The sequence below is a fragment of the Oncorhynchus keta genome, chromosome 17 (assembly GCF_023373465.1).
Source record: "Oncorhynchus keta strain PuntledgeMale-10-30-2019 chromosome 17, Oket_V2, whole genome shotgun sequence".
NCBI classification, from domain to species: domain Eukaryota; kingdom Metazoa; phylum Chordata; class Actinopteri; order Salmoniformes; family Salmonidae; genus Oncorhynchus; species Oncorhynchus keta.
In genome coordinates, this window is record NC_068437.1 from 12,834,528 (window position 1) to 12,847,794 (window position 13,267).

Consider the following 13,267-nt stretch of genomic DNA (forward strand, 5'->3'; position numbering starts at 1 on the left):
CTGCTAAAGCTAACTCTCTCTCCTCTGCTCTCATCCTTCTAGACCTATCGGCTGCCTTCGATACTGTGAACCATCAGATCCTCCTCTCCACCCTCTCCGAGTTGGGCATCTCCGGCGCGGCCCACGCTTGGATTGCGTCCTACCTGACAGGTCGCTCCTACCAGGTGGCGTGGCGAGAATCTGTCTCCTCACCACGCGCTCTCACCACTGGTGTCCCCCAGGGCTCTGTTCTAGGCCCTCTCCTATTCTCGCTATACACCAAGTCACTTGGCTCTGTCATAACCTCACATGGTCTCTCCTATCATTGCTATGCAGACGACACTCAATTAATCTTCTCCTTTCCCCTTCTGATGACCAGGTGGCGAATCGCATCTCTGCATGTCTGGCAGACATATCAGTGTGGATGACGGATCACCACCTCAAGCTGAACCTCGGCAAGACGGAGCTGCTCTTCCTCCCGGGAAGGACTGCCCGTTCCATGATCTCGCCATCACGGTTGACAACTCCATTGTGTCCTCCTCCCAGAGCGCTAAGAACCTTGGCGTGATCCTGGACAACACCCTGTCGTTCTCAACTAACATCAAGGCGGTGGCCCGTTCCTGTAGGTTCATGCTCTACAACATCCGCAGAGTACGACCCTGCCTCACACAGGAAGCGGCGCAGGTCCTAATCCAGGCACTTGTCATCTCCCGTCTGGATTACTGCAACTCGCTGTTGGCTGGGCTCCCTGCCTGTGCCATTAAACCCCTACAACTCATCCAGAACGCCGCAGCCCGTCTGGTGTTCAACCTTCCCAAGTTCTCTCACGTCACCCCGCTCCTCCGCTCTCTCCACTGGCTTCCAGTTGAAGCTCGCATCCGCTACAAGACCATGGTGCTTGCCTACGGAGCTGTGAGGGGAACGGCACCTCAGTAACTCCAGGCTCTGATCAGGCCCTACACCCAAACAAGGGCACTGCGTTCATCCACCTCTGGCCTGCTCGCCTCCCTACCACTGAGGAAGTACAGTTCCCGCTCAGCCCAGTCAAAACTGTTCGCTGCTCTGGCTCCCCAATGGTGGAACACACTCCCTCACGACGCCAGGACAGCGGAGTCAATCACCACCTTCCGGAGACACCAGAAACCCCACCTCTTTAAGGAATACCTAGGATAGGATAAAGTAATCCTTCTCACCCCCCTTAAAATATTTAGATGCACTATTGTAAAGTGGCTGTTCCACTGGATGTCATAAGGTGAATGCACCAATTTGTAAGTCGCTCTGGATAAGAGCGTCTGCTAAATGACTTAAATGTAATGTTAAATGTACTGTTAGCTAGCTAACGTTAGCTGGCTGGCTCGCTAGCTAACGTTATGTGTATGTTCTCCACTTTCTAGAGGACTGAGTTTTGAAATCAGTGGAATTCGAGTATGATAGCTAAGGAGATGCAGAAAACACCAGTCTGGATTACATTGTCAAACTAAGGGCAACCATGCATGGCATCAGACAGGAGACCCATCCAACCATGATGTATACTGGTAAAATCGTCTAGCTAGCTACATTTTCAGATATGACATGTTTGACAGAAAGAGGTTTAATTTCAAGTGTACTGTCTGGTTAGCTAGCGAACATTAGCTGACTGGGTTGCTAACTAATGTTATATGTATGATCTTGTTCTTTGTATCTCAGACACATTTGCTTGACTAGTTATCGCAATAGAACATGGCTGTTTAGCTACCTGCAGATTCATGCAGGGTAGTAACATGAATGCAGCCTCTGACAAAAATGATTTAACATTGAACTTCGGACTGGCTATGAGATATGGGCAATTCTACAGTAACGTAATTATGCAGATGATGCAATTTTTCATTTTAAAATGTATACCAAACCAAAAGTAGTGTTTTAAAATGTTTAACAAACCATATTTACAAGGACTACTTTTAACAATTTCCATAGAACAGTTTACAAAAACACATTTACAGGAAGAACTTCTTTGCACTATTTTTACAGTAAATGTGTTTTTTATTTTATTAACTGTGTAAATTGTTTAATGTAGTCATTGTACATAGAGTTGTATGATTTGTTAAACTTCGTTTTTGTTTGGCATACATTTTAAAGTGAAAAATCTGAGGCTCAGGGTAATTCCGTAACTGTGGAATAACCCATAAGGGGGCGAGGCTTGATATGTGTGGGAAGCAATCACAAGACACAAGGCTGAGTGGAGTTTGAAATATTGTATGCTATATGCAACACAATCTCCAAAGAAAACGCAGTCGACCTCTGTAACTGCAGCAACAGCGATATGACATCGCTAGAGCCCTCTGTGGTAACATCTGTAGATTATGGACTGTGTAGCCATTTTAATTACTGAATATTTTGCCGTAGGTTAGCTGTTAGTCAAACTGCGCAAAAGTGAAAACGAAGCTTTGACAGTTACATTTTGGAAATTTTGGAAATCAGAGATTTTGGTTAAATTTAGGCATCAGGGTAGGCATCAGAGTTAACCTGTTTAAGGTAAGGGTTAAGGCTTTAAAAAAAAACTATGCCTGGCACTGAACCCACTATCCTCTGAGCGTTAGCTCACAGTTCAAACCTATCCTCGACCCCAGCCAAAATACCTTTGCTCGTCGGGAGCCCACTAGATGGTAATAGGCACTCGCGTTGCTGCTAGTGGACGGTAAGAATTACACATAATGCAGTAATTTCACCAATTCAGATATGCAGAAAAATCCATAATCCAGTATAGTCTGGCCTGGCAATATGGAGCTCTTGTAATATGGTTATTACACATAAAAAAAACTTTGTGTGTAACAATGTTTGTTGAGGTGCTCAGCAGGCATAGGACAGAAATAGACAGCAACAATGGAAAGCAGAAATTGCGCACCTGAAAAAGAGCCTATTGGATCAATGCATGGAATGATACAAATTACATACCTTTTCCCCAGTGTGCGGCCTCTTATTTTCAATTGCAACTTTTGAGAATGTTCCATCTCTGGAAAGTAAGCATGTGAAGCATGGTCATAATGGTCATTTACTTGAAAATAAATGTAAGCCATTACATTAGATCTAAACTTCTCATGATGCGACAGGGATTTTCTTTAGCAATATTGAATACAGTTACTCCCGAAGGATTAATATCCATATGAAATTGGATAAGATAATGGCCTTTTGTGGTTTATGATTTAGTAGATTAACAAGGTAGAGTTAAAATGGGAGCAGTATTTTACTCAACTGTACCTCAGAACATTTCAAAGACCTAATAAGAGATTGCTAACCAACGTTTTCTTATTCTCAATTTGAACAGCAAAAGGACAAATCAACCCCTTTATGCAGCATAAAACAATTTATGGACAAGAATGGTTGTTTTTTATTTGCAGTCTACCAATCAATTGAAATGAGAATGAAAGCAAAACAAGGCTGGGAATGTAGAAATACCCACAAAGCGCCCGAAGTAAAATGTCAATAATCATATTGATTATGTAGTTATACATTAGAGACGACAAATCCATATCCATCTTTAAGCTTTTGAATGAAATTTTAATTTCCCCAACAAAGTCCATCTCTGCATACACTAAGTGTACAAAACATTAGGAACACCTGCTCTTTACATGACATAGCTTTCACCTGGTCAGTCTATGATCCATTATTGATGGCACAATCCATGTCTCAATTGTCTCAAGGCTTAAAAATCCTTCTTTAACCTGTCTCTTCCCCTTCATCTACACTGAAGAGACAGGTTAAAGAAGGATTTTTAAGCCTTGAGACAATTGAGACATGGATTGTGCCATTCAGAGGGTGAATGAGCAAGACAACATATTTAAATGCCTTTGAACGGGGTATGGTAGTAGGTGCCAGGTGCACCGGTTTGAGTGTGTCAAGAACTGCAACAATGCTGGGTTTTTCACGCTCAACAGTTTCCCGTGTGTATCAAGAATGGTTCACCACTCAAAAAACATCAAACCAACTTGACACAACTGGGGGAAGCATTGGAGTCGACATGACCTGACAAATTAAGGCTGTTCTGAGTGAAAAAGGGAAGGTGTCGTAATGTTTTGTACACAGTGTATATTTCAATCTAGCCATCATTTATGTGACAGGTCTATTTTATGGCAGCATAATGTATATTTATGGAAAACTTGGTCCTTCGCTTTCTCTCCCTATAGCAACATAAATGGCATGGCCAATTCTCATGCCTCGCTTGTCATGAGTGATGAGACTCCATCTACCTTTTAAGGTGGCGGACGAAGTACATGTGTAGCACAGGTGATTGTTCCTCAGCCTCATGGATCACATGCCCCGGGGCATTTCTATCAGTATGTGGTAGTGTGACAATGGATTGTAACCGTCACTATTTCCTATAGAGTTCACCAGGGCTATGGAATAGCTCAAGAGGCCATTGGTTGTTCATGGACAGTGTAGATGACAGTGATTTGTGTTATAGCTACCAGGGTTGGGGAGTAATGAACTACATGTACGTACAGTGCCTTCAGTGAAGTATTCACACCCTTTGACTTACAGCCTGAATTTAAAATGGATTACATTTAGACTTTTTGTCACAGACCTACACACAACATTCCACATAATGTCAAAGTGGTATTCTGTTTTTAGACTTTTTATTTTTTACAAATTAATAAAAAATGAAAAGCTAAAATGTCTTCTGTCAACAAGTATTCAATCCCTTTGATATGGCAAGCCTAAATAAATTCAGGAGTAAAAATGTGCTTAATAAGTCAAATAATAAATTGCATCATTTCACTCTGTGTGCAATAAAAGCGATTTAACATGATTTTTGAAGGACTACCACATCTCTGTACCACACACATACAATTATATGAAAGGTCCCTCAGTTGAACAGTGAATTTCAAGCACAGATTCAACCACCAAGACCATGGAGGTTTTCCAATGCCACGCAAAGAAGGGCATCTATTGGTAGATAAAAAAGGATTCAGTGAATATATTTTTCAGCATGGTAAGGTTATTAATTACACTTTGGATGGTGTATCAATAAACTCTGTCACTACAAAGATACAGGTGTCCTTCCTAACTCAGTGGCTGGAGAGGAAGTAAACCGCCCAGGGATTTTACCATGAGGTCAATGGTGACTTTAAAACAGTTATAGAGAAAAAACAGAAGATGGATTAACAACATTGTAGTAACCTAAATGACAGAGTGAAAAGGAAGCCTGTACAGAATAAAAAAATATTCCAAAACATGCATGTTGTTTGCAATAAGGCACTGAAGTAAAACTGCTCAAATGTGGCAAAGAAGTTAACTTCATGTCCTGGATACAAAATGTTGTGTTTGGGGCAAATCCAACACAACACATTACTGAGTACCACTCTTCAAATTTCCAAACAATGTGGTGGCTGCATCATGTGATATGGGTATGCTTGTCATTGGCGAAGACTAGGGAGTTTTTTTAGGATAAAAAGAAACAGAATAGAGCTAAGGTTGAGAGCTTCAAATTCCTTGGTGTCCACATCAACTACAAACTAGATCGGTCCAAACACACCAAGACAGTCGTGAAGAGGGCACGACAAAGCCTATTCCCCATCAGAAAACTAAAAAGATTTGGCATGGGTCCTGAGATCCTCAAAAGGTTCTACAGCTGCAACATCTAGAGCATCCTGACCGGTTGCATCACTGCCCGGCCTCCGACCGCAAGGCACTTCAGGACCTCTACGCCATCCAGGACCTCTACACCAGGCGGTGTCAGAGGAAGGCCCTGAAAATTGTCAAAGACCCCAGCCACCCCAGTCATAGACTGTTCTCTCTCCTACCTCATGGCAAGTGGTACCGGAGTGCCAAGTCTAGGACAAAAAGGCTTCTCAACAGTTTTTACCCCCAAGCCATAAGACTCCTGAACAGGTAACCAAAAGGTTACCCGGACTATTTGCATTGTGTGCCCTCCCCAACCCATCTTTTACGCTGCTGCTACTCTCTGTTTATCTTATATGCATAGTCACTTTAACTATACATTCATGTACACACTACCTAAATTGGCCCGACCAACCAGTGCTCCCGCACATTGGCTAACCGGGCTATCTGCATTGTGTCCCACCACCCGCCAACCCCTCTTTTTACGCTTCTGCTACTCTCTGTTCATCATATATGCATAGTCACTTTAACAATACCTACATGTACATACTACCTCAATAAGCCTGACTAACAGGTGTCTGTATATAGCCTTGCTACTCTTTTTTCAAATGTCTTTTTACTGTTGTGTAATTTCTTTACTTACCTACACATACACACACACACGTACCTTTTTTTCGCACCATTGGTTAGAGCCTGTAAGTCTACACCTGTTGTATTCGGCGCACGTGACAAATAAACTTTGATTTGATTTGAAGCACAGGCAAAATTCCAGAGGAAAACCTGGTTCAGTCTGTTTTCCAACAGACACTGGGAGACAAATTCAACTTTCAGCAGAACAATAACCTAAAACACAAGGCCAAATATACACTGGAGTTGCTTACCAAGACAACATTGAATGTTCCTGAGTGGCCTAGTTACAGTTTTGACTTAAATTGGCTTGAAAATCTATGGCAAGACTTGAAAATGGATGTCTAGCAATCATCAGAGCTCTAAGAGACTTAATCAGAAAGACTCACAGCTGTAATCTCTGCTAAAGGGGATTCTGACATGGGTGTGAATATTTATGCGAAATTATATATCTGTATTTCATTTTCAATACATTTGCAAAATGTCTAAAAACATGTTTTCACTTGGCAATTATTATATAATCCATATTTCATCCGTAAACACAACATGCAACAATTTCAATGATTTTACTGAGTTACCGTTCATATAAGAACATCAGTCAATTGAAATCAATTTATTAGGCCCTAATCTATGGATTTCACATGACTGGGCAGGGGTGCAGCCATGGGTGGGCCTGGGAGGGCATAGGCCCAACCACTGGAAGACAGGTTCAGCCAATCACAATTAATTTTTCCCAACAAAAAGGCTTTATTGCAGACATAAATAGTTCTCAATTTCATCAGCTGTCTGTGTGCTGATCTCAGATGTTCTCGCAGGTAAAGAAGCCGGATGTGGAGGTCCTGGTTTAACGTGGTTACATCCCGTCTGGGGTTGTGAGGCAAGTTTGACGTACTGCCAAACTCTCAAAAACAGCGTTGGAAGCAGTTTATGGCAGAGAAATTAACATTACATGCCTTGTCAACAGCTGGACATTCCTGCAGTCAGCATGCCAATTGCACGCACCCTCGAAACGTGAGACATCTGTGGCGTTGTGTGTTAAAACTGCACATTTTAGTGTGGCCTTTTATTGTCCCCAGCACAAGGTGCACCTGTGTAATGATCGTGTTGTTTAATCAGCTGCTTGATATGCCACACCTGTCATGTGGATTATCTTGGCAAATGAGAAATTCTCACTAACAGGGATGTAAACAGCCTTTTGTGTGTATGGAACATTTCTGGGATCTTTTTTGAAACATGGGACCAATACTTTCCAAATTGCATTTATATTTTTGTTCAGTATATATTTTTCTTAAGGGTAGCTTTAGTGTAACTTAACTTCTTTCATTATGAAGTAATTGGTAGCTTGGTAAATTATATTTTCAGAGTAGCTTCCCCAACACTGATGGCTACTGTAATGAGTATTGCTCTAAATACCAGTGAATCTACATATTCAGGTACTTGGATCTAAATGTAATTGAACTACAAAGTAAAGGATCTAATGAATATGGCACATACAGTACACTGTAAAAAGGGAATTGTTCTGTTAACAATTTCAAGTAGTAAGTAGTTCTGATGAGTAATTTGCAGTGGTGGTGTATCAATGTTTAGCATTGTTTTATTTATTTGGTGATACACCTTAGCAGGCATTGTTAAGCATATTTCTCATTCCTCTAACAATAACTGGTGGTAGAACTGTAAGTGTTTTAGAGTGATGCGTGAGCCTCTATCATTAAGAACAGTGCACAAGACCTTGCTGCTGTCTCATTATTGAATGTCAGTTTGTCCGAACGTTTTTATATGTCTGTACCCAATGAGCACCTCATCACGCAATAAACGGCTTAATACTCTTTTAGAAATATGCTTTTATTTCTTCAAAACGTACATACAACATTGTGTACCACGTGACACTATTATGTATTCATAACTTGCACAAAAATAATACCTCTATCAGCACAACAAAATCAGGTGTTTATGACTACTACCTTGTGATTTTAAGTAAAGACATAAAGCGTAATAGAATCAAGTAAGAACAACTTATTAATAAATGTTACATTGACTTTAAAATATTAAATAATCATAACTTGTAAACTTAATCGTTTAGATTAGCAGAACACAAATAAAAAATTATATTTGCTCAAGTTGTTAACAGTACTCAAAAACATTAAGTAATAAGAAATCTTATTGACATAGTACCACTTTTATTTGAGTTCTAGTGACCTTTGTAAATGTTTGAGTAGCACTAGTCAATTTCTTTAATGAGTTAGGCATTGATTTTTTTTACAGTGTACTAACAGGTGTAGAACAAGTAAAATACAATGTCTTGGAACTGCGTTGTATGGAAGGCCAATTCCAATGTATTTACAGTGCATTTGGAAAGTATTCAGACCTCTTGACTTTTTCCACATTTTGTTCCATTACAGACTCATTCTAAAATGGAATAAATCAAACATTTCCTCAGCAATTTACACAGAATACCCCGTAATGACAAAGTGAAAACTGGTTTTTAGATTTTTGTGCAAATGTATTAAAAATAGAAAACAGAAATACCTTATTTTCATAACTATTCAGACCCTTTGCTATGACACTTGAATTTTAGCTCAGGTGCATCCTGTTTCCATTGATCATACTTGAACTATTTCTACAACTTGATTGGAGTCCACCTGTGGTAAATTCAATTGATTGGACATGATTTGGAAAGGCAAACACCTGTCTATATAAGGTCCCACATTTGACAGTGCATGTCAGAGCCAAAACCAAGCATGAGTTCCAAGAAATTCTCCTTAGAGCTCCGAGAAAGGATTGTGTCAAAGCACAGCTCTGGGGAAGGGTGCCAAGAAATGTTTGCAGAATTGAAGTTTCCGAACAAACACAGTGGCCTCCATCCCATCATTCTTAAATGGAAGAAGCTTGGAACCACCAAGACATTTCTTAGAGCTTGCTGCCAGGCCAAACTGAGCAATTGAGGGGAGAAGGTCATTGGTCGGGGAGGTGACCAAGAAGCTAAGGTCACTCAGACAGAGATGGGAGAAACTTCCAGAAGGACAGTCATCGCTGCAGCACTCCACCAATCAATACGTTATCATAGAGTGGCCAGATGGAAGCCACTCTAAAGGCACATGATAGCCCGCTTGGAGTTTGCCAAAAGGCACGAGAAACAAGATTCTCTGGTCTGATCAAACCAAGATTGAACTCTTTGGCCTGAATGCCAAGCGTCATGTCTGGAGGAAAACTGGCACCATCCTTACGGTGAAGCATGGTGGTGGCAGCATCATACTGTGGGGCTGTTTTATCAGTGTCAGGGACTGGGAGACTAGTCAGGATTGAGGCAAAGATGAATGGAGAAAAGCACAAGAGATCCTTGATGAAAACCTTCTCCAGATTGCTCAGTACCTCGGACTGTGGTGAAGGCTCACCTTCCAATGGGACAGCGACCCAGCCAAGATAATGCAGAAGTGACTTTGGGACAAGTCTCTGAATGTCCTTGAGCGCCCCAGCCAGAGCCCGGACTTGAACCCGATCAAACATCTCTAGAGACCTGAAAATAACTGTGCAGCGACTCTCCCCATTCAACTTGATAGAGTTTGAGAGGATCTGCAGAGAATAATGGGAGAAACACCCCAAATACAGGTGTGTCAAGCTTGTAGCGTCATACCCAAAGAGAACTCAAGGCTGGAATCGCTGCCAAAGGTGCTTCAACAAAGTACTGAGTAAAGGGTCTGAATACTTACAGTACCAGTCAAAAATGTATACACACACCTACTCATTCCAGGGTTTTTCTCTATTTTATACACTGTAAAAAAATTGTGAATACATAAACTATGAAATAACACATATGCAGTCATGTAGTAACCAAAAATCTATTTTATATTTGAGATTATTCATAGTAGCCACAGCTTTGCGCACTCTTGGCATTCTATCAACCAGCTTCCTGAGCTAGTCACCTGGAATGCATTTCAATTAACAGGTGTACCTTGATAAAGGTTAATTTGTGAAATGTCTTTCCTTCTTAATGCGTTTAAGCCAGTCAGTTGTGTTGTGACATTGTAGGGGTGGTATACAGAAGATGGCCTTATTTGGTAAAATACCAAGAACCGCTCGCATAAGCAAAGAAAAACGACAGTCCAACATTACTTTACTTTAAGCTGAAGGTCAGTCAATAAAGAACATTTGAAGAATTTGGAAAGATTCTTCAAGTGCAGTCGCAAAAACCATCAAGCGCTATTGTAACGGTTCTCCTCGTCATCTGAGGATGAGTAGTCAAGATCGGACCAATATGCAGTGTGGTACGTGTCCATGTTCATATTTGTTAAACAGAGAACACTAAACAAGATAACAAAGGCGAATGAAACGAAACAGTTCTATAAGGTGACATACACTAAACAGAAAACAAACGCCCACGAAACACAGGTGGAAAAAGGCTACCTAAGTATGATTCTCAATCAGAGACAACGACACCTGAGAACCTTACCAGGCCAAACTCAAAAACCAACATAGAAAAACGAACATAGAAAACCCACCTAACTTACGCCCTGACCATACTAAAACAAAGACCTAAATAAAAGAACTAAGGTCAGAACATGACAGCTATGTTGAAACTGGCTCTCATGAGGACCGCCACAGGGAAGAAAGACCCAGAGTTACCTCTGCTGCAGAGGGTACGTTCATTAGAGTTACCAGCCACAAATTGCAGCCCAAATAAATACTTAACAGAGACAGAGTAACAGACACAACATGAAATGTTCAGAGGAGACTGCGTGAATCAGGCCTTCATGGTCAAATTGCTGCAAAGAAACCACTTCTAAAGGACACCAATAAGAAGAAGAGACTTCCTTGGGCCAAGAAATGCAATGGACCTTAGACAAGTGGCAATCTGTCTTTTGGTCTGAGGAGTCCAAATTTGAGATTTTAGGTTCCAACCACTGTGTCTTTATGAGATGCAGAGTAGATGAACAGATGATCTCCGCGTGTGTGGTTCCCACCGTGAAGCGTGGAGGAGGAGGTGTGATGTGCTTTGTTGGTGAAACTGTCAATAATTTATTTTGAATTCAAGGCACACTTAACCAGCATGGCTACCACAGCATTCTACAGCGATACACCATCCCATCTGGTTTGCACTTATTGGGACTATCATTTGTTTTTCAACAGGACAATGACCCAACACACCTTCAGGCTGTGTAAGGGCTATTGGACCAAGAAGGATAGTTAAAGAAAATGTTTTTCTTTATTTAACTAGGTAATTCAGTTAAGAACAAATTCTTATTTTCAATGACAGCCTAGAAACAGTGGGTTAACTGCCCGGTTCAGGGGCAGAATGACAGATTTGTACCTTTTTACCTATATTTTTACCTTGTCAGTTCGGGCATTTGATCTTGCAACCTTTCGGTTACAAATCCAACGCTCTAACCACTTGGCTAGCTGCCGCCACAGGAGTGATGGAGTGCTGCATCAGATGACCTGGCCTCCATAATCACCCGACCTCAACCCAAGTGAGATGGTTTGCGATGAGTTGGACCGTAGATTGAAGGAAAAGCAGCCAACAAGTGGTCGGCATATGTGGGAACTCTGACTGCTGAGAAAGCATTCCAGGTGAAGCTTGTTTAGAGAATGCCAATAGTGTGCAAAGCTGTCATCAAGGCAAAGGGTGGCTACTTTTATGAATCTAAAATGTAAAATATATTTTGATTTGTTTGCTGCTGTTTTGGTTACTACATGCTTCCATATGTGTTATTTTATAGTTTTGATATCCTCACTTTTATTGTACAATGTAGAAAATAGTAAAATAAAAATAAAAAGTGTGATCCAACTTTTGACTGGTACTGTATATAAACCCGGCTGGGTTTTTGTAATACATTTGCAAAAATGTCTAAAAAACAGTTTCTTCTTTGTTATTATGGGGTATTGTGCGTAGATTGATTAGGGAATAAATAAATGTAATCCATTTTAGAATAAGGTCTTTAACATAACAAAATTCTGAAAAATGTAAGGGGTCTAAATCATTTCCGAATGCACTGTATATGTAGATCAGCTCTTGCTTTGTGGATACTGGCCCACATGTGTTGTGCTCCTTTTTTAACTTGGAAACCTGTGAGAGACTTGAACATTTCTCTCTGTACTTTTGAATCACTATCCTAGACAGCCCACTATTCCTCTGAATGTGTCTCTGCATTAAACTTAATTAACTCCCCCGAACCTCTACACTGTGACTTGGGGCCAGATTAAATTACCACACCACGGTGCTTGCAAATTATAATCACTGACTCTGAGAACCCACTGAGTCCCTATGGAGAATGCCCCAGGGCCAGTCCACTCACACAGGTTAATGTCCAATCAGGAGATAGGTCAAAAGGTCCCTGGACTTAGATACATCAACATCTCTGGTGTCTAATCAAACAACTGGCCAAACTCATCCATGCACTGAGGAAGGGAAATGAAACAGTCTGAAATATGACTGGGATGTATAAATGGATATCTAGGGAATCCTCTATCGGCAATGTTATCACGTGTGACGTTGTCAGAGATGGTGTTAGCCTATAGGAGGTGAGGGGAAAGGTAACTGGAAAATACCTTTGTTTTTAGTTGGTGGTGAATGGTTGATTGGTGGTGAATGGTTGATTGGTGGTGAATGATTGGTTGGTTAATGTTCTTGCTTTGTATCCATTCAATGCAACCTTTCACTTAAATGTTTCTACATTGGAAATATTTTTCTTGAAATGGTAATTCCACCATGTAGAATATACTTCACTTCCAATTGTTATCTCTCTCTTACATCATTTCCTTTCACTCTTCCTGTCTTTAGGTCAGTTGGCAGCGGGTACTTGTGAGATAGTTACTCTGGACCGGGACAGCAGTCAGCCACGGCGGACCATAGCACGACAGACGGCGAGGTGTGCCTGCAAAAAGGGTCAGATTGCAGGCACCACGAGAGCCAGTCCGGCTTGTGTAGACGGTAAGAACCATGATCCACCTCCATCCTTAACTTTTGGAGCTTTCCTCAAGGGCCTCTTGGGCCACCACCCCCTGTGCATCTAAGACCATTTCTGATGTTGTGGTTTACTCCGTTATCTCTGTTAAGGTGGTTTAGGCATCT

General features: G+C 41.2%; 1 protein-coding gene across 2 annotated transcripts in view; it reads left to right on the forward strand.

Annotated features, from left to right (window-relative positions):
* The window catches only part of LOC118396457 (chemokine-like protein TAFA-5), a 153,490-nt gene that overhangs the window by 28,321 nt on the left and 111,902 nt on the right, over positions 1-13,267 (forward strand). For both annotated transcript variants that reach the window (XR_004828195.1, XM_035790691.1), the window contains exon 2: positions 12,977-13,126. Coding sequence is in view for 1 of the 2 variants with exons in the window: in XM_035790691.1 (XP_035646584.1) it covers positions 12,977-13,126 (150 nt within the window). In the remaining variant the exon portion in view is untranslated. The remainder of the gene's footprint in view (positions 1-12,976; positions 13,127-13,267) is intronic.